The following is a 22507-nucleotide window of genomic DNA, read 5'->3' as shown; positions in this document are numbered from 1 at the left end:
ACCCTCAGAAATTAAAACCTTTCACGTCTAAGGCGAAGGCAACTTCGAATATGGCTAGGTGTATCTAAGTCTTGCGAAAGCGGAATTTTGTATTTGAGAAAAGCTAGTTCAGAAGAGAGAGAGAGAGAGATAGAGAGATCAAGAATTTCTTGATGAGAGTTGGTGAATGAAGAAAATTGGTGAAAATTGATGAATCAAAACGGAGTTTTTAGAAAGCTATTTATAAAGAAAATCAACCAAAAAGATAAAAAATCAAAACAGAGTTCTGACGCGTAAAACGAAGTTTAGCGCCAGGCGCCAAGCTTAGCGTCAGGCGCTAATGCTAGCGTTTGGCGCTGACTAAAAAAATTGACGCGTTTTCTAAAATCAGATAGAAATTGACCGTACAGGAGAATAAAATCGTATTTTCCTCAAAAACATTCTTTTATTCTGATTAAAACTCTAAAAAGTCAAAAAAAAAGTCAATTTATTAATGCTAATTGGATTAGGAATGAAAAGAACCTTCTAGAAGAATCTAGAAAACTAAAACCATTCCTAATTGCATTAGGAATGATAAATCTATATTAGGCCCTCCTCTAAATCATTGGGCCGCACATAAGGCTCAAACCGGGCCCAGTTCAGTAATTTGGCCATAACTTCCATAATATTCATCAGAATTGGGCTTATAATATATCGTTGGAAAGCTCTTTTCAAGCCCTATCCAACTACACCACTATTGGACCCATATCATGGAACAACCAAACTGGATTGACTGTTTTCTTAAAATAGGTTTTCAAAAATAGAGAGAAGAGAATAGAAATTAAAACTATCCACAACACTAAACTTTCCACACTTCACTTTATTCGATTATGATTCGACGTGAAAGGTACTCATCACCGGGTTTGTTTTGTGGAGACACAAATGGGTGTCTACAGCTATGTTCTTCTAACTTTCTTAGAGTATCTCCATTGCATGACAGTGGCAAAGTGGACCTTGATGTTCGTTCTAAAAGGTTTATATTGCCTAAAGAACAAGTAAAGAGAAGTTGTAAATTCTTTCCCTTTTCTTATTATTTTGATTTTTCATCCTCTTATTTACTTCTCGTTTCTCATTTCATTCTTTTAATCCCCTGTTTGTGAATTTTTGTGGGCTTGTAGTCAAGCCATATGTGGTGCTCAATGATATGTTGCAGGGGCATATGATAAGTTACTCAAGGCATTGGATTCTTCCAATTGAGAAATTGAGTAGGGTCGTGCGGGACCTTAAAAACCAGTGCTAATTGGGAGGTAACTAACCCAATATCCTTTTTTTTTCCGTTTCTATTTCTTTTTTTCTATTTCTTTTTTTTCCATTATTTAAATAATAATGCTAATGTGTGTTCAAGTGATGAACTTTGTTGCTAGGTACAAACATAGCTAAGTTCCTTGGTTACGTCGACTACCCAACTACAACTACCGATTGTGGTGGAGGTGTATATACCTTTGACACTCCCTTCGCTTACCCACCTCTTTGTGAGTTGTGCCTCTCCCGTATTTATGTTTTAGATTCCTCTTTGTTCACATTGAGGACAATGTGATGTTTAGCTTGGGGGAGGATGATTCTCATCATCACTTTATGCATGTTAGTTGTGTTTTAGATTAATTTGTATTGCTTTGTAGGTGTTGTATGGTTTGTACCATTCATTAGGAGTGGGAGTTTACATATAACAAAAAAAAGAATATATTTCTTTCTTAGTTTTTTTAGTTGTTTTGATAGTGCATACTTGTGTCTATTTTTCATATTTTTGACTTCGAATCGTGTGTGGATTTGGTTTGACTATCTTGAGCTTCTTTGGATCTTAGTTATAATAATTCTAAAATTCAGTTGGTCTGTGCTATACATTGCTAACTGCTTGACATTGTGTGAATCAATTGAATGGTTTGTGGAAGGTTGGTTAGTTGTCCCATATCAAGTATAGCTAGCCAATTCTCTTGTCAGGTGACCTTACTTTGTGTTTGTGTGATTGATGCAATTTGTTATTTAAATGAATTTGGCTTGAGATTTATTAGTAATTTGATTATGATTCACGCATGTCGCGCATGATAAAGGCCATGTTCTTTAGGTAACCGGCCTTCAAATGATATTTATATACATTTGTTCCCTTTTTGCTAACCCATGTTGTTGCCTTGTCCATTCATTGATATATAGCTACATTACAAGCCTCTTTAGCCCCATTTGTTACTATTCCCAAGTCTAGCTAGCTTGGGGGGCTTATGGATGTGCTGTCGTTTGTGTGTCAAGCTTCAATTTATACAAAACATGGTGGAATAAAGATTGAAAAAAAAAGTTGTATTTATAGTTGAGAAGTGTTACTTGAAGATGTGAAGAAAAAATAAGAATGAAAAAAAATATATAAGTTTATATGTACTTCATTGAAAAAGCCGAAGAATTGAAAAGAGAGAAAGAAAAGGATTATTCATGACGATGTATAGTTGATTTCAATCTTGGTTCTATATAATGTTTTGGAGAAAGTTGGTGATGTCAATTGGAGAAGAGATCATTATTTGGTCACGTTTATATATGTTTTTGCTCCCCAAGTTGGCTTCTCTCTCACATTTTCCTAAATATTATCCTACCCCTTCACCGTTGCCCCATTACAAGCTTATAAAGTCCTTTTGATCGACATGTGTGTTTTGCGATTAAGTGAACGTTATTTCTTGCTATCGTCAAGTTACCCTTTATTGCATCAAATATTCATATACTACAAGGTGTGCGGCGACAACTAGCTTGATTGGGAAATCGTTTGTGGCTAAGTTTGGTTTCAATTGTGGATCCTGTATCTAAGTGGTTCTATTTGTATCCGAGCTAAATTTTGGTCTTAATCATTTTGGTTTGATTGTTTGATCGAGTCGGATTGGTCTAATTCTGGTTCCCTGGAAGTCTTATTTAACTTGTTTCTCCGTCTTGAGTTTAGTGTTGCTTGGGGACAAGCAACGGTTTAGCTCGGGGGAATTTGATGAATCACATTTATGTATAGGATTTATAGGCATGTTTATGCTAGTTTATAGTTGCTTTTTAAGTCTTTTAGTCGTTTTTTAGGTCGCAAATGCAAAAGTTGTCAATTTTGTGCTCTATTATGCTCCGTTTGTGTTTTTCTTAATGTTTCAGGTAATTTCATAGTCATTTGGACGCTTTCGTAGTGTTTTGAGTTGATTCGATTGATATTTGGATGGAAGTCGATGAATTGAGCTTATTTATCAAAGATATCATGTTCATGGATGTTAACTCTGAGGATTATTCATGAGAAATGAAAATATCATCCACAATGATCGTTATGCACTTTTCGGAATTGAATTTGAGTTAGAAATGAAGTCAAACGATATTTTACAAAGTGGCAAAACTGACCTTTGGTCACTCTTTTGATCATAACTTGCGTTCTTCATATTGGATTGAAGCGATCAAATTGTGTTGGAAACTAGACTTGAATAGCTTTCCAGCGATAGTTCACATGACTTTATACAATCTCTAGAACAAAAGTTACAGCCTCTACAAATCTGCCCTTCGAACCAGCGGACAACCAGCGCCCGAAGCTCGATACGCCCAGCCACGAGCGAGCTTCTGCCTGGCCCAATGGATACCCAGCGGGCGCTGGTTTGGGCGTGGCTGGCAACTCGTTATGGGCCTCGTTTTCCAACCTACGCAAGCTTCCTTGACTACCATTCCACTTGTCGCCTTAGTCGACCAATCATAATATGACTTATGTAAATACTATTTTTATGATTTTATTTTATTTATCTATCTTTAGATTAGTTTTAGGATAATATAAATATTCAAGGGATATTATTTTTCCCTTATGCATTTTATACTTTTTATTATTTTACGTTCTTTTTAGTTTTCTCTAGAACCCTAGTTTCTCATGGCATCTCCATGGATTCTTCCATGGATGATTCTTGGGTTTATTATTTCAATTCATTGAGGTATTTTATTTCTATTTCTTGTTTTTAATTATGTTTTATTCCTTAGATATAGATTTAATTATTTCTTCCATGTTTGAGTAGTTTATTTCTAGGGTTTGGGAACCCATGACTATATGATGAATCTTGATTTATAATTTTAATATTTTGATTATTGATATCTCTAATTGATAGTGTTTTATTGTTAATCTTGCAACCTGATCAATTGTTTGATTAATTATTGTTAATAAAAGTTTGAATCGAAAGATCTTACTTTTAGAGGCTTACCTACAATTAACAATTCTGATTATGTTAGCGACCGAACTACATATGTTGAATTGAGAGCGTTAAGACCCGACCGTAGGCTTAGCAATTGCTCTAGATAATTGATTGATTGAATTGTTATTGATATTTAAAAGATTTAGAACTATAAACATGGAGAACCTTAACCCTAGGTCTTTTTATTAATTGTTTATTCCTATTTTAATTTAGACTACATTTTTTTATCTTAATTTCGTGACTTGTTTAGTATCTCCAATTTCTTAGAGGTTAGATTGAGTACCATCTTCATGTGGATTCGACCCTACTTACCCTACTACATTATTAGTTGGTTTTGTTAGGAATTTATTTTTGGCAGGTGTACAAAGAAGGGAAGTTCATTTGCAGGTACAAATCAAAAGCATCGAAGTATTATTTATGTCTTACGAATCGTAAAAGTATTGGGTAGAATTTACTCACGTGAGTCCGATCATAAAACAGAAAAATATCTCATTCCTAATGAAAATTAACTTGACTAGAATGATTTTATTCTTGACTAAAATATTTAATTTCTGAAGAAAATTAACTTATTCATGACTAGAATGATTTTATTCCTGACTAAAAATATTTAATTTCTGATGAAAATTAACTTATTCCTGACTAGAATGATTTACTCTTGACTAAAACTATCTATATATATATATATATATATATATATATATATATATATATATATATAATCGGGATCACGTGAGAACCTTGGTGTATAATAGGAACTAGGAACTAATTTACACCGTTGATCGCGATTCATCTAACGGCCGAAATTCTACCCGCCGGGCAAAATAGGAAAATCGGCGCTTTGAATGACCACCCATACATTTCCGGCGTTTCCTTTTCACTTTCTCTCTCATCTTCATACTTTGTCTCTTTTCTCTTGAATTCTCTCTGCTGCGATTTTACTTCTTCGATTTCTCATATGAAAATCTTTGATTCTGTTTGTGAATTCTTCGATTAGCTATAATCTAGTTATTTTTGGAGAGGTGAATATTTTGATTTTTTCTTTGTTCGTGGCTAGCTATTTTTAAACAGGTAATTTGATTGAATTTGTTCTTTTTATTCAATTTGTTTCGTGTAATAATTCGAGTTGGAAGATTGGGGGTTTTCGATATTTTTGGTTGAAAATGTTCGATTTGCTTAATTTGTGCAGCCTTTTTAGGTTTTGGTTGAATTTTTAATTTATATTCTTATTTAATCGATTTAGTGCTAACTATGATGATATTTCTATGAAGTTTCTTTGTTTTAAGGTTCTAATGATGCTATATTGTTTTGAGATTTTTTTTTTTTTTATTTTGTTTCTAAAATCAGGTTTTACATTTTTTTTGATTTAGTAATGTACAATTTCGCTAATTTTTTTTGTGAAATTATTGCGATTTTTGTAACCTAACTATTCTCATGATTGTTTTTTTTTACAAGCGTTAATTTGGAGGACATTTGTTTACCTTGCAGGTGTAATAAGTGTAATAAATTGATTTATTTTGGTTCAATCTACTAACTTCAATTGCGTTAGATATTTCTCCTTTTTAAATTTTTTTTGTTTGTCTATATCATAGCTTCATATGCTGATGTTGTTGTTTTAGGTGTGCCTCACTCTAATGGGTAGTACTTAATTCCAACTTTGTGTTGATGAGTGAAATTGATAAAACGAGATAAATTTTTATTAATACTTAATTCTGGTGGGAAATCAGGGAATGAAGAATGCTGATGTTGTTCTTTTAGTTATGTTTCATTTCATTTTATTTTTTTTTATTTTAGCTGCCACATTCTTATTAATTTTTTTTTATTTACTTTTTGTGCTTCTTTATTTACTTTTTAATTAGAATCATCTACTTTTGGTGTACTGTTGGTTTATTTGATTATGTGTTGAACTTTTTGTATTTTAATGTTGTATTTGTGGAGTTCCCCTGATGCTTGGTAGTATGGTAGATTGGTCCTGGTTAGACATTTATAGTTAACCTTCACATTTATCTCTGTAACCTGATATGTCAACTAGGTGTATGTGGGATGGTTAAGCTTTAATTTGCTAATATGGATTTGACGAAGGGAGTGCAATGTTGCCACTAATGCAATGGTCAGACATATGGTCTCATAGTAGCTGTTATGATTTGTTGGCCGATGCACCAACTTCCTCTACTGATCGGTTTTTGTGGGCTGCAAACAGGCTAGACAAAAAAGAACTGAGTCTAATCTGTACTATGAGTTAGACATCTTGGTTCTGCAAGAATATGAGAGTCCATCAAGAACCGATGTCTGACCCCTGCATTGTGGCTGAATGCTTGTGTCTTGCAAAGGTTGCTGCAGCTGTTGCCCTGCCATGTCTTGCTGCTTCTGCCACCTACTGCTGCTATGCTACTTTTTCTCTACCGCCGCTGCTGCTATGCTACTTCTTCTCTACCGCCTGCTAATGCAAATATGTGAAAGCCTTGTATAGTCGTATTATATATTTCGATGAATTTTGTAATATTACAGTAGTTGAGTGTTAATATAAATATCCAAGTTTATATATATGTTAGTGTTTGTACATCAATTAAAGTGAAAAAAAAAAATCCAAGTTTATACATATTTTTTATTTACTTATATGATAATTTTATTTACTTTTACGATTTTTTTATTTACTTTTCCTTTACTTCGAATGTTTAATATATACTAGCCTACTAGCTCAATTGGTGGAGCATTGTGCAAATGCGCAAAGGATGTGGGTTCGATTCCCACGTAGGTTTATTATTTATTAGTTAAAATTATATCTATAATTATTTGATTAGTTTTCTACTAGAAAATAAAATTATTTACTTTTTACGCTGATTTATTTACTTTTATATTGATAACCTTTACATTAATCTCAACTCATATGCTTCTCTCTTAGTTACAAACCACCATCTTTAAATATGAAAGACAATGGCTTGGATTTTTGTTCTATAACAAAGTTTCCATAGCCACTTTATTATTAAAACCAATTAATTGTTCTTATACCTTAGATCTAATTTGATTTACTTTTTAATCATTTTGGTTTACTTTTGAGATATATATTTTGAATAGCTTTAGTGTGTTTGTTTTATATTTTCTAGAGTGTTATATATTTTTTAAGATGTGAAAAGCAATGACTTGCATGATTTTTGTGCTATAATAAAGTTTTCGTAGTCTTTTATCATTTCAAGCTAAATTATTGCTCATATACTTTACAATTAATTTGATTTACTTTTTAGTTATTTTAATTTACTTTTAATATATTTTGAATAACCATTTTTATATTTACTGTTAAAGAACCTATGTAGGAATTGAACCTACACCTCTATGCATCCGCATAGTGCTCTACCATTTGAGCTAATAGGTTTAGCTTAACGTCTTTTAGAGCACCAAAAACTAACAAGTCACTATAACAAATATGTAATTCAAAAACTGAGAAGTCACGTTATATTGTCAAGTAACCATATGTTTTGTAGGCTTCAAATCTATATGGCCAATTGGTCATATTCCTTTACTCAAAAAGTCATGTGTGCTTGGCAAAATACTTTGTACAGAGTACCATAAAAGTTGTTAGTACTCATGATATATATTCCTAGTGATTGGCAAAAGCTACGTGAAGCAAAATGGAAACTTAAAGGGAATATATATTCCTAGATATTGGATTCATCTCTTGATGACTTGCTCTTTAGCGTGAATATAACAATTAGGCCTTTAGGATAACTACCTCTTCAGTTCCATTTGTCACAGATTCTCTTCCATTTGTCTATATGGTCAATTTCTCCCTTCTCTAAACCTTGCAAACCCTCAACCATCAATGCCACCGCAACAACCATCACAACAACAACACAACTGCTAGCAACATTGCCTCAAATCAAATTTAGTTTGCAATATTTTCCATAATTCACACAAACTCATACACAAAATATCAAGACATTCACAGAATGTTAACCTTCAAACTCTTAAATATGTACACCCAAATCGATTCTCTAGGTTCTCAAATGAGTTTTGTTACAAAAATCTCTCACTTGAGTAAATTCTACTGTCTAATTCTTTTGCTCAATAATCCACCATCCAAAATCAGGACCAACCACAAATGGTTACAATTGCATAATCTATCAAAAGCATAACCAACAACTATCCCTGTCAATCCTATGTATTATACAGAGCAACATCCCCTAAACTCTAGTTAACAATTGCTAACCTTCCTGTTGGGAATCAAGTAACAGATAAAAATAATATCGACAGGAAGAAAATAAAGTATGAAAATAATGAAAAATAAGACAATATTTTTACGTGGAAAACCCTCTTAAACTAGGGAAAAACCACGATCCCGATCTCAAGGGACGAAACGTCACTATAATATTTTTGGGAGTACAAAGGATACCACTACAACTACAATATTAGACAATATTATTTAGGACAAAGTGCTACTTAGTACCCTTCACAATGGTACTTCCACTAAATAATCCTACACACCCTCCTACTAATATTGTATTTGCCTAACACCAATTTACTCCCTCTAACACTTGTGTTTGTGTATTCTTCAACACTAATGCACTCACACTACTACTACTTCTCACTCCACGGTATTTCACCTCTTCTTGTCACAAACTCAATTGCATGCCTCTTTAAATAGGCATACAAGGCCTTGTTTCCCAAGGTACTCAACTAAGCATTTTCACCTCTTCTTGTCACAAACTCAATTACATGCCTCTTTAAATAGGCATACAAGGCCTTGTTTCCCAAGGTACTCAACTAAGCATAAATGCACCTTAGTCAAAGTCTACTACCTATTCTAGCACCTAGGAAATAAAAGTATAACTAACTACTTCACCTTGGAGGCCAAGGATACTTCCACCACCACTCTTTTTTTTTTTTTTTTTTTTTTTCCTTTCTTTTTCTTTTTACAATACAATAATAATAATAATAATAATACTAATATGTGATTTGGGGAGATTGACCCAACAAATTCCTCCCTTGACCCAAATCACCTATTACTTCTATCTCATCACAAAATTGGACCCTTTTTGTGGAACATTTCTTGGTCTCAATTTTGTGGCTTCGAACAACCTGTCCATCTAGATAACAAATATTGTTATCTCCCTTCCTCCCTTGCAACACCAAATGATTGCCTTGATAAACCTTGCACCACCTTCCAATTCCAACATACCTATGCTCGCTTCTTGTCATCTCACCCAACAATATCAAGTTAGCACGTGCACTAGGTACAAACCTTTCATTGTGAAAGGTTCGGACCATACCATCATGTAGCCTCAATTGCACACTTCCCAAGCCTTAAACCTTGAGGTCACTACCCATGTTGATATGCCCAAAATCACCTCCTAGTTGCAACGTATCAGACATTGCCTTCTCTTGGCACACATGAATCGATGCTGCCGAATCCAACACCCACTTGTCACGACTCACATCCTCCTTGACATTGTGAGTTAGCAACATCTCAACTTCATAATCATCGGATACTACAAAGAATCGCTCCCTTCAACCATCTTCATTTTGCCCAATTTTCCTTACAGCTGCTTTAAGTTCTTTAAATCTTCTTTAAATTTTGGGCAATTATACTTCAAATGACCCTTCTCATGACAATGATAGCACTCTATATTGCTATAATCTCTCGGCCGAGACTTTGATATGCTTCTTGGGCCATCACCTCTTGATTGGTTCCTCCCTCTTTCGAAACCCTCTACTGCTAATGCTTGACATCTATGATAGGAAGCTCTATCTATCGGTAATGAAGCCAATAACAGAAGAGCTTGCTCTTGATCGGGTTTTTTCTCATCGGCATTTTGCAACAGACACACAAGCTGATTAAAGCTGTTGATGTGGTCCTGCAAATTTGTACCACTCTCCATCTTCAATTGGTACAAATCCCATCGTAAGCACAATCGATTGGTTAATGACTTTGAAGCATAAATACTTTGTAGCTTCTCCAACAGCACCTTTGGATCTGTCTCCGTCAAGAAATTATACTTGATCTCCGTAGCTATAGCCAACCGAATTACTAGCTGCTTTCTTTCTCTTGGTTGCCCATGCGACCTCATCCAAGTTGGATGGCTTTTCATATTCCAATGCCACATCCAAATTTTGTTGTACCAACATATCTTCTATGGTACTCTTCCACACCATAAAATTCATTTTCCCATCAAACAGTGGGATCTCAAATTTTGGCGTACTTCCGACCATCGTACTTTCACAAAATCTTCCTCTACAAGTTACTCTCCCCTTCTAACAGATCTTCTAACCGTCGGCTCTAATACCAGATGTTGGGAATCGAGTAACAGATAAAAATAATATCGACAGGAAGAAAATAAAGTACGAAAATAAAGAAAAAAGGACACAATATTTTTACGTGGAAAACCCTCTTAAACTAGGGAAAAACCACGATCCCGATCTCAAGGGACGAAATGTCACTATAATATTTTTTGGAGTACAAAGGATACCACTACAACTACAATATTAGACAATATGTGTTTAGGATAAAATGCTACTTAGTACCCTTCACAATGGTACTTCCACTAAATTATCCTACACACCCTCCGACTAATATTGTGTTTGCCTCACACCAATTTACTCCCTCTAGCACTCGTGTTTGTGTATTCTTCAACACTAATACACTCACACTACTACTACTTCTCACTCCACGGTATTTCACCTCTTCTTCTTGTCACAAACTCAATTACATGCCTCTTTAAATAGGCATACAAGGCCTTGCTCCCCAAGGTACTCAACTAAGCATAAATGCACCTTAGTCAAAGTCTACTACCTATTCTAGCACCTAGGAAATAAAAGTATGACTAACTACTTCACCTTGGAGGCCAAGGATACTTCCACCACCACTCCTTTTTTTTTTCTTTCCTTTACTTTTTACAATACAATAATAATAATACTACTAATATGTGATTTGGGGAGATTGACCCAACACTTCCAACAAAAAAATTATCTACTTTGAGAGAAATTAAGATTACTTTTGAGGATATCTAGTTTACTTTAAAAAGAAATCTAGTTTGCTTATTCATGGACAATTTAATTTACTAAGAAATTATTTTACTTTATAGTGATATAATTTGTACTAGAATAAACTAAAAGTAAAATATTTTCACTCAAAACTCACCATATTTCACAAATATATGAGCAAAATAAACCTAAAAGGAGCAATACTGTATTATGAATGAGTATCAAATAGAGTGATATTTGCAGCTAAATCCACTCTACTTAGCAAAGAATCGACAGAAGAATACCGCTTAAACTTTTTTAAAACCTAGAAATCACGAGTAGCTTAGATTTGTAGACCTAGAAATCTTGCTAATTGAACTAAAATTGCAATAAAAATCAAGAAATTAAAATTTTATTGATTGATTATAAGTAAATTTGTTATTATCATAACCTCAAATTGTGAATTTAATTTCTACTATCACTATAAAGAACCCTAAATTGGCTATATGAACAATTAATGATAAACTAGTGATATTAAATCTTATCTCTAAAGCAGCTTCGATGGAGTAATGAAAGCCTTAAAGTCTCTTCAATGGAGAAGAGAAAGCTCAATAGTCGCTCAGCTCTAATGGATATTTCATAAACTAGCTTCAATCGAGGAGAGAGAAAACCTGCTCGATGAGAGAGAAACTGATGTGCGTTTTTGCTTTTAATCTAATGGTCGTAATTAGTTCCTAGTTCCTATTATAGGAGAGGTTCTCATTATAACCTGGTTATATATATATATATATACATACATATATATATATATATATACATACATACATATATATATTTCTTCCGTTCTTTTAATATTGCATCACTTGCCTTTTAGGGAAGTTTACAAAATATTGCATCAATTCCATTTTAGGATAAAAAATATCTATGTTCACACTGCAAATACCCAACATACCCTTACTTTTTCACACTTACTTTTTATTTTATCTTACATTACATGGACAATTTTGTATTTTTACGTTTCTCTCTCTTACTTTTTCCCACTACCAAATTTTGCCTCCAAAACCCCTATGATGCAATAAAAAAAAACGGAGGAAGTATATGTTTTTACTAATCACTAAACACTGAGAATATCTAATTACCCACGAAATAAAGAAATGTCGGATTACCCATCAAGTAAGATCCATGTCGGTGATTGGACAAGGAGAGAATCAAGTACATGGTTCCAGCAGTAAGAGCACCACAAGCAGCACCAAAGATAAGCGACGCAACAGCACTGAGAATATCCTTGGTTCTTTTCCTCAAAGAATTGAACCATATAGGTAGGAATTCGAGTCTTTCATTGATGGGTTGTTCGGGTTTGGATTCGGGTTGCTGGGTTTTGTCGATGACGGAAAAGGGGATGGAAGGACGGGGGCGAAGGTGGTGGTGGTGGCTGAGACGACAGAGATCGATGGAGACAACAACGATGAAATGAGTGGGGGATGAGTATGTGCATTATAATTCGGACTCATGTGAAACGGTCTCACGCAAAACCTTCGGATGATTCTCTAAACTAAGCTTAACTACGAAATTAATTACGAAAGTAGACGCGTGACAAAACTATTTACCAAATTAAGCTTCCAGGGTAAAGCGATGTCTCGAACAGCGTTTTACATGTTGACTTTTTTAAAAAAAATTCTTAATTTCTTATTTAAATTAAAAAAAAAAAATTACACTAAAAATGCTGATTGAGTCAGCGTTTTTAGTGTAATTTTTTTTTTTTTTTAATTTTAATTTGTACCTCCTCCTCCTGCCATAATCTCCCTGCAACAAAAGTTTTTTAATACCCAATTACTAATAAGAGAATCAGTAACTTTTTTGTTGAGTTGTTTAAGAATTTGAGACATGGGTCTGCTAATTCCTTCGGTGGGTATTTCACCATACTCTTCTTCTTTAGTTTTTTTTTTCTATCTTCATTTGCTGCATTAGGTTACTGTTGAAGTTGAAGAAATCTGGGTTTGAGAAGATAAGGTACTGTTGAAGTTGAAGAAATCTGATGATTAAGAAATGATGACGAGCTAATTGCTGCCGCTGATTTTCTCAGGGATTTGAGCATCGAAGACGCCATTTTTCTCTGCAAATGTTAAACCCTTGGTAATAATTTAAAAAAAAATAATAATCTACACTTAAAACACTGACTCAGTCAGCGTTTTTAGTGTAAAGTTTTCTTTTTTTTTTTATTTATTTTAAATCAGAAATTAAGAATTAAAAAATTAAAAAATAAAAAGTCAACATGTAAAACGCTGACTGAGGCAGCGTTTTACACTTTGATTTTTTTTTTTTTAAAAAATTCAGGGGTAAAACGCTGTCCGAGACAGCGCTTTACCCTAGAAGCTTAGTTTGGTAAATAGTTTTGCCACGCGTCTACTTTCGTAATTAATTTCGTAGTTAAGCTTAGTTTGGAAAATCATCCAAAACCTTCTCCTTATGAATTATGTAAGTACGAGAACTAAGTGAATACTAAGTGGTTGTGTGGAATTTGTCGTAAAAGATATTTTATGAGTGGCATATTTGTAGAAAACAGTTGGTTTTGAATCTTATCTTTCCAATTTTTATGAAAACATGTGATTTGTTGTGAAAATAAAATTTGTTATATTATTATTGCCTATTGTTGCAGACTACTCTCCATGTATGATATGACTTAGTCCAACCCACATTCTTGCGCATGAAGGAGGTTCATACCCTAATTTTTAGGATATGTTTTTTTTTAGGACCTGTTCACATTTACTGAATTGAGCTGAACTGAACTGAACTGATTGTAGCTATACTGAAATGAACTGAATAGAGCTGAAATGAATATTTTATGAGAGAAGAAAATTAAGAGTTAAACTGAACTGAAATTAAGATGAAGTGGACAGACCAGTAGTGGCATCAAGACGTAGCAGCACTAAATAGCATTTTTCCTAAGCAAAACAAGTCTATAAATAGCAATGTATTTCGGTTGGAAAACTCACCCTTGCTTAGCTGTAATTTTGTCTTTTTATTTTCTTAATCAAGTTAAGAGTCTTATTCCATACAAGTTACAAAGTGTCTTCTTATATTCTTATACTAGAGTTGATCTTTTCGAGTTGTATTTGGGAATATGGAGTTTGAGTTAATTCTGTTTAGCTTTGGGTGAATCTAGGAAAAGAGAAGAGAGAAAGAGAAGAAAACAACAACAGTTTTAGGGACTTAGCTTGTTGCTTGGGGCTTTAAGTTCGTTGAGGAACTTGAATTAAGAGTCTTTTGTAATAGTCATTTGTCCTATTCTAGTAAAAAGTCTTTTCCTAATTAAAATCTCTTGTGATCGTGATTTTTCTTTTTCTTTAGGGCCAAGAAGCAAGGTTTCCATGTAAAATCTTTGTTTGCACTTTTGAGTTCCTTAAGCTTATTTGTTTTAATTCCGCAAAGAGTTGACTAATTCGTAATACTACAATTCATCCTGTAGCATTCATTGAAACAACACCTACGCTATCTCTTACTCTAAAAAAGAAGTAATACTATGATGATAGAACATAGTAGTATTATTTTGCATATTATCGATCACAATTCATAAAATCACAAGTATAATCTCATAGATATTTACAAAATACACTCACTCTTCTAGGTAAATCATTGAAAGACTAAAGATGTACTAACGTCATGTTTTTGACTAAATAAAGGAATATTTCTGCATAAACATACTACATAATCCATCCAAAATTTATCTTACAATAACTAATAATCATCTGAAATTTTATTCATCTATTTACACACCCATTCAAAAGAGATCAGCTCCTCAACAAAGTTGGATCATCACAAGCCTTCCAAGATGGACAACCTGCACCACACAAGACATAATACATTTTAGGGAACGAAAAGTAAGTAAACAAGATAATTAATATACTATACTTACTTTCTAAAAAGTGTATGCACGAGTAAAGATGAAACTTGTACTTTTTATTTGCCCCAGCTAAACTCTAATATTCTCTATCTTATTTTCCCTTATTTTGAATTTAATATTACGTCTAATTGTTTTTAGTTGTAATTTTGGGTATTATTTGTGAGAAAAAATATTCTAAAGTTGCAACTAAAAAAATTCGGAGGTATGTAGTAATCGATTTAACCTAGGTAGCATTTAGATAAATAAAATTCTAAATTCCAATAGTATAGTATATTACAAAAGAAATGGTTGATAATAAGATAAGGTATATGGTCTAAGGTGAAATAAATTTTGTTAAGGTTATATAATTTTTAATAAGTTCAAGTAAAAGATAACTTTTGGACTAATAAGCAAGATAAGATACAGAGAACAATACTCTTTGCTTCTCATTTTTCTTGTCCGGCCCAACGTAAAAAGTTCTCACAAAAAATGGGTCAAGATTAATAAGATGAGACGGAAGGAGTTATATATATTGTTTTATACTACTTCCTCCGTCCCTTTATACAATGCTTCTTTTGAGCATTTATTCCTCACATAATAAACAGAAAGAGACATTGTATTAAGGGACGGAGGAGTATTTTTTAACTAATAATATGACATTAAAGAAAATTGCACCATCATCTTTTATAATCATATCATTCATATATATAGCTTACTACATAATCAGTTATTTTGCAGTCTTACCACATTACATTATTGAATCTCTATACATTAACGACATTGCAGACTAAATTATTTTTATAAAATATTATGACAATTCATTTCATGTGGATTTTGTTCAACAAAAAAAAAAAAAAAAAAAAAAGGACATAACATGAACACATACACTAAACCTTCTCATAATTCCTCTTCTAAGAATTCCATGTCTACAATATTAAAGAACAGAAGAACCCATGAGTAAACTTATAAAATAATGTATAATAATAATAATCTAAAATAAAAAAAAAACCTATCTTTTCCATAGTGTTCAAACTAGATAAGCTCCGTGCACGATAGTTTTTAATAACTATATTTTAAACTAACACTATTTTTTTTTTTAAAAAAAATACTTTCGTATATTATATTCATATCAATTGAATCGAACAACAAAATTTGGCAAGAAAAAATCACACTAATAATAATCAACATGCATCGATCTTGTTAAGTTTTATTGAAATATTTGTAGTTTATAGTAGAGTATTAATTGATTAATATAATTATCATGAATTATTCAAGGAATAAACAAAAGTTTCATTATTAGTTGATTTAATATGTGCATTTCATTATTGAAGTATCTATTACATAATAAAAAATAAAATAAAAAAATAAATCAAGAAAATATATATAATCTTGCTAAAATAAATGTAGTACGTACTACATAAGACATATATGAATATATAATACGTACATATATAATGTGTCTTTCCTAAAACAAATACTCCATATTTCACAAATATGATAATTTTTTTTCTTAAGTTTATAGTTGTTCATATGCTTTTTTTGTTTTTTTTTGGAAAGAGGCATCAAATCTTCTGTTATACATTAGATATGTAAATGATTTTATTTTAAAATAATAATAAAAAAAAACTAGGGACACACCAGAAAATAACACGTGTCATGTGTGTCTTTTAGTATATAGTTATTGATTGATATCTTCCCCATTTCCTAAAAAAAAATAAAAAAAAAAATCTTCCCCTTCATTTCACTTATATTACAACAACTTTCATGTGTGGCTGGCCACATCGCGTGGCCAGCTAACACATGAGTAATCTCTGATAAGTAACCCTTGATCGACTGAGTAATACCAAACCGAGTAGTTACTGATCGGCCAAGTAACCCCAGACCAGGTAATCCCGACCATTCTTTACAAAAAATGTATATAGCCACACGATTTGGTCAGCCACATATGAAATTTTGTGATAATTCACCCTTTTAAGAACTTTAAACCTGCTACATCGTACATATAACATGTATTAGATGAATTTAAAAAAAATTACATACCTTTAGATACTCGTCTCTTCCTTACGGGAGCACTAATACCTTGGTTCTTTCGTTCATCTTGCCAATTCTCGATGTTCAATTCTTTGCATTTTCTCTTTAGGGTGGATTCTGAGACTGCACAAAAATAATGTAATTGCATCTATCGATTATTAGCATGGTAAAAGACACCACAATAATTAAATGACATGCAACTCATTTTGAAGGTGACAATGTCTGTGCCAAGAGTAGTGTCGTAATAATTAATGACACAAGCAACATTAACAAGTATTGTATCATTTTGAAGATGTTACTCCTCGTTTAATACTTGTAAGCTTGTAGAAGTACAAACTAGGAGTAGTGGTACTAAACACCTCCATAATTGTACATGTTATTGTCATTAACAAGAATAATAATACTACATGCGTTTCATATTATTTGTAACAATTTGACACTTTTCACTCACAAAGTCAAATTGTTGCAAATAATATGAAACATATATAGTAGTTACTGATTTTGACAACCTGACAAGTTTTGAAATAAAGGCTTACTTCCAAGTTTGTCAGCTGCATCATTTAATGTTCCTTTGAGAAATGGCAACAAATCATCCTCGGTCAAATTGCACTTTTTCTTCCTAGCTTTTTTTGTAACTTCGCGTTTGACACCATCACTTTTATGATTCATAGATTGGTGTTCATGATCAATTGACATATTTGAACGGGTGCCAACTTCATTATTGTGCTCGTCCCTTGCCATTATTGTACTCGATAAGAATGTAAAATCTTCTTCATCACCCTCACCATCGATGAGTTTTGTACGGTAACTAACTCGCTCAGTTTCAGCCTCCAACTCTTCATAAACAGGTGAAACCATACTTAGCTTATCAAATTGTTGTTTCATTGATGCTGTAATGGAAAAGACCTTTAGATCATCATCTTCTATCGTGTGTTTCAAGGTTCTTGGCCAAAAGAATTGGACGATATAGACATCATTGGTTGCGTATGCACTTCCGAAGCATACAGCCAACGAACAATTAATCTTAAACTGACGTGACAAAGGTACCAAGGCGAAATTGTCAGGAAACCGGGTGATGTCTCTACAAAAGCATAGTCCTTTTGATGAGAATGTTGTGCCAGCAACCGCCTTTCCTTCAGTCATGTGATACATGGCACCGGCTTTCCAAAAGGGGTAATAAGAAGGGTCTCTCATATAAAAAGGCAACTCTGCATTTGACATGCAGAGTTGCTTCAAATTGCAGCTTCGATCAGGACATGTACAAGGCATCCAAGTCTGTGCCAAAGGCAAATCATGATCCTCACATACCTTGGTTATCACTTTCATAATCTCAGCTAGCACTCTTTGCCGAGGTTGGTAATGAAACTGTAAATGAAATTAAATTTATTTAGCTATCAGTTGATAAATAATATCTCGAAAGATCTTGTATATGAAATTGGTAACAAACTCAAAAGGAAGTGTTACCTGTGTGTCTGCACGAAGGTTTACATCCTGTAAGAGATTTAAACTTTATTAATTTGACAATTTTGGCAAAATAAGTTTTCCAAATGTTCACCTAGCTAAAATATCATTGTGTTGAAAACAATTTTATAATGGTGGTGGAAATTGGAATTTTACATTTTTATAGGGGAAATTCCCTGTTTCTCATGGTGAGAAACGGAATTTATTTCTCATGGGGGCATTTTCGTGAATAAATCAACAAATTTTTCATTATTGTAGGCTCCACAGTTGAAAAAAGTTATTGATTTATTTACGAAAATGTCATGTGAGAAACAAAATGGGGCACAACACTTTTTATAGTGCCAACTTAGACATTCAATCACAATACCTCTTTTTTGTTTTTTGTTTTTTTTTCACCATGAGAAAATGGGGCACCCTCTTTTTATAGTGCCACTTAGACATTCAATCACAATACCTTTTCTTTTTTTTTTTTTTTTTTTTTTTTTTTTTGAAGAAGAAATTAAGTCACAACACTTAATATATTAGGCCATGTTCACTTCATTTTATTTTTGAAGAATTGAAATTATTTTTACTAAACTGAAATTATTTTCACTAATTCTCTATTAAATTTTTTTCTCTAGATTTACTGATTTTAACTTAATTAAAACTATTTTTAATGAACTTAACTTATTTTTATTGAAAGCATGAAATCCCTTAATTAATGACATATATCAATGTATATACCTACTAATATAAATCAAAATTGCATGTCATTTAAAAAAAAAAAAATCAAAATTTGCAAAACATTTTTATTCCACCATTGTCTCGAATATTAACCAATACTTATTAGCTAATAACTTAATAACATTATTTATCTCACATTGCATTATAGTAATGCTCACATTTTTACCAAAAAGTTCCAAGTGAAACATGTAAAATGAGACACAGAGTACGGTAAGCTTTAGAATTAGAAGAAAACGGAGGATACACATAAATTAAAAGAGTATAACCTTGAGAAGATTGCAGATTATATCAACGACAGCAAGGTCAATTTCGGCAGATGATATTACAACTTCATAAACTCCAACACATTGGTTAGTGTAAGGATCAAACACAGGTATTGCCAAAGTTCCACATATGATATAGTTTCCCTTGGAACCACTTGGTTTCGGACACTTTGGATGATGAGGCTTGTATATATGCATATTAGGCGCCCATTGAGGGCACCTAAGTCGAAATGCAGAGACCGAAACCTGCCTATTCAGAAGATAAGTCACCTCTTCCGAAGTAGTCTTGTACGGGATAAGGGTGTCAATGAGGTTAAACGAGCTGCCGTTGTTAGTCTTTCTATCACAGGAATAAACTCGGGTTAACGATTCACACAAGTATCCCTCAGTCACATCTAGCATGAACCGCTGATCTTCGGTCCACGAACCAGGTATATTGCGTGGTGAAGATCTTAGTACATTTTTCTTGACGATTTTTGTTACAAGCCATAATTGAACAGCTACAATTTAATTAGTCTTTAGTTGTGGTTGGAAATCCAAAAGTGTTCTCTCTAAGTTCTGTTCAGCGAGAAGCTTAACTGCAATATTATAATATCAAAATATGAATTAGAGAAAGATGAGAGATGTTCCACTTTATAAGGTAGAAGAGTTACTCTTATTCTTGCCAATAAGTGTTGTTTGTGGATCAAACTCTCATCCTCCTTGTTCGGATTGTCCAGATTCATTGCATATTATTTCAAAATTTGACATTACAAGTTATTTCTTGGCAACTTTGTATCCCAACAATGGAGCGAAATTATTGACTTGTGACTCGACCCGAATCGACCAAATTATCAACCGGCAATTGATATGAGCTAATATTCTCATATCAATCAAATATTGCTATAAACTGACCCGGTGATAGTCTAAACCTAAACTGGCAACCCGACCCAACTAAAACTCGAAACCTATTCTAACCCAACGTAGCTTGTTATTGACCCGACCCTAATGATCTCTAATGCAGTGCAAGCCTATTTGACTTATCATTGTGAACTCAACCAACCACGAAAAAAACCCGAATAGTGTTAAACCTGTCAACTTGACTAGTTTTCAACCCAACCCAAAACAAGTTCATTATTCAATCTATATAAATCTTGAGCTTAATTTGATTTCAATATAAAATTAAGTTTAGCTTAATAAAGTATTGATATATTCTGTTTTCATGATACCTCTTATTCGCAACACAATTAAGTTTAATATCATATCTGTTATAATGCTTGATCAAATTGTAAAAGACAAAATTATATAGGTTTTACTTGAACATATCAGTATTGATCTGACTTGAACTTCACCCAAAATCATGAATGACTTGATTTAAGATTAGCAGATCCAATAATTATCGATCTGACCCAAATCTAACCTTAAATTGAATATAGCAGTCACGACTTGATATAACCCAAATTTAAAATTAAAGTCAACCCAACTTTGACTCAAATCAAATCCAACCTCCATTAAAAAGTGTGAACAACATAACATAACTTGTATCAAACTTGACCCGGTCAAACTTTAACCCACCAATGAGGAGGTTATATTTACTTGACATGATCCAATCCGAGACATGATTTGATTTGACCCTACTCAAATCCCATCTAAATGCCCAAATGGGGACTCTTCTAACAACATAAACACCAAATAACTAGGAGTACTTAACAGGCAAGAATTCGTCTATAATGTTTTTAATGAATATAATAGATAATTAAGTAAACAATCTCATAACATTTATAAATTGTATCATCAATATTTAATGCATCTATCCTTATTGGTTTCCGTTATGTTAGTATCTACTTTTACCTGGCCTAAAAAAAAAAAAAAAAAAGAGTATCTAGTTTTACCTCCATGACGTTGGTGGGTTTTACTAGGAGACAATTTCGTTGATCAACGAATAAATATTCATATTTGCCCATTTATTACTATATTAGGGTTATTTAATGTAGCATATAACCGCATAATTAGAAAAACTATGAATATATTAATCTTAGTTAATAACACAAATGAACCCATGAAACTACAACTTTGGAACAAAGTGAAACTTACCGTTACCGGAACCATCGTCGTTGACTTGGTGAATAAAGTTAGAAAGCGGCGGAAAGGGCGGAGCTAGCTCTTCAGGAAGCGAAACGGTGGGTGTTGGCTCATCAACTCTGCCAAGGGCTCCCAAGGGTTCATCATATTCAACTTCGATCAAAAACATACAAAATAACAAGTCGTCAGCTTTGATTTAATTGTCATGCTAGTTTAAATAACCTTATGTAATAACATGAAAACAACTAAACACGGATTAAAACCCAAGATCAAAATAAACACTAGAGCTCAATCTCCTTTCAAAAAAAGACCTCGATCTTACCTGTATTACTGGTTGAAAAATAATCGATGATGACCCAAGAAGGAAATTGTGGATCGGATGAGACATAAGGGGTAAAGATCCCATCGGGCACCGGCTTGAACATGAGCTTTTGCGTAAGCATGATCTTGGTGAAGGTATGAAATGTTACTTGGAGCACTTGCCAAAGCAAAGAGATTGGTAAACAGCAGTAGAGTAGTGTACTGAAAATTAAAGAAAAGGTCCATTTAAGTGTGGAAATTGGAAAACCAAATGAACCTCTCGAGTCACTGTCAAGATGATGTAAACTATTAGAAAATTTGAACTCACCGATTAGCGTTTGTATCTTTAGATGGGATGATCTAAGTAGGATTGAGAAAATGTCAGCTTTGACGCGTTGATCAAATTATATCTGATTGAAATATTTTATGTAAGTTGGATTATATAATTGTACGTATGTTCTAGATCTAAGTTGATTTGTAGTAATTAAGGGCATGTTCTCATTGACTGAACTCAGCTGAACTGAACTGAACTGAACTGAATTGAGCTGAATTGAATTGAGCTGAACTGAGCTGAACCGAACTGAACTGAACTGAAATGAATATTTTATAAGAGAAGGAAATTAGGAGCTGAATTGAACTGAGATGAA

General features: G+C 33.0%; 1 protein-coding gene across 1 annotated transcript; it reads right to left on the bottom strand.

The window, feature by feature from the left end:
* Window positions 1-14676: 14676 nt before the first annotated feature.
* Window positions 14677-22202, bottom strand: LOC110685477 (protein NLP6-like). The gene is made up of 7 exons (XM_021862007.1): window positions 21883-22202; window positions 21573-21713; window positions 19503-20077; window positions 18517-18543; window positions 17589-18417; window positions 17062-17175; window positions 14677-14979 (listed from the first exon to the last, which is right to left on the bottom strand). Exons 3-7 carry the CDS (start codon window positions 19899-19901, stop codon window positions 14930-14932), a joined length of 1419 nt encoding a protein of 472 aa, XP_021717699.1. The 5' UTR covers window positions 19902-20077; window positions 21573-21713; window positions 21883-22202; the 3' UTR covers window positions 14677-14929.
* Window positions 22203-22507: the final 305 nt, after the last annotated feature.

This window comes from Chenopodium quinoa, unplaced genomic scaffold (genome assembly GCF_001683475.1).
Source record: "Chenopodium quinoa cultivar QQ74 unplaced genomic scaffold, ASM168347v1, whole genome shotgun sequence".
NCBI classification, from domain to species: Eukaryota; Viridiplantae; Streptophyta; class Magnoliopsida; order Caryophyllales; family Amaranthaceae; genus Chenopodium; species Chenopodium quinoa.
This window is presented reverse-complemented; position numbering and strand designations above follow the sequence as displayed.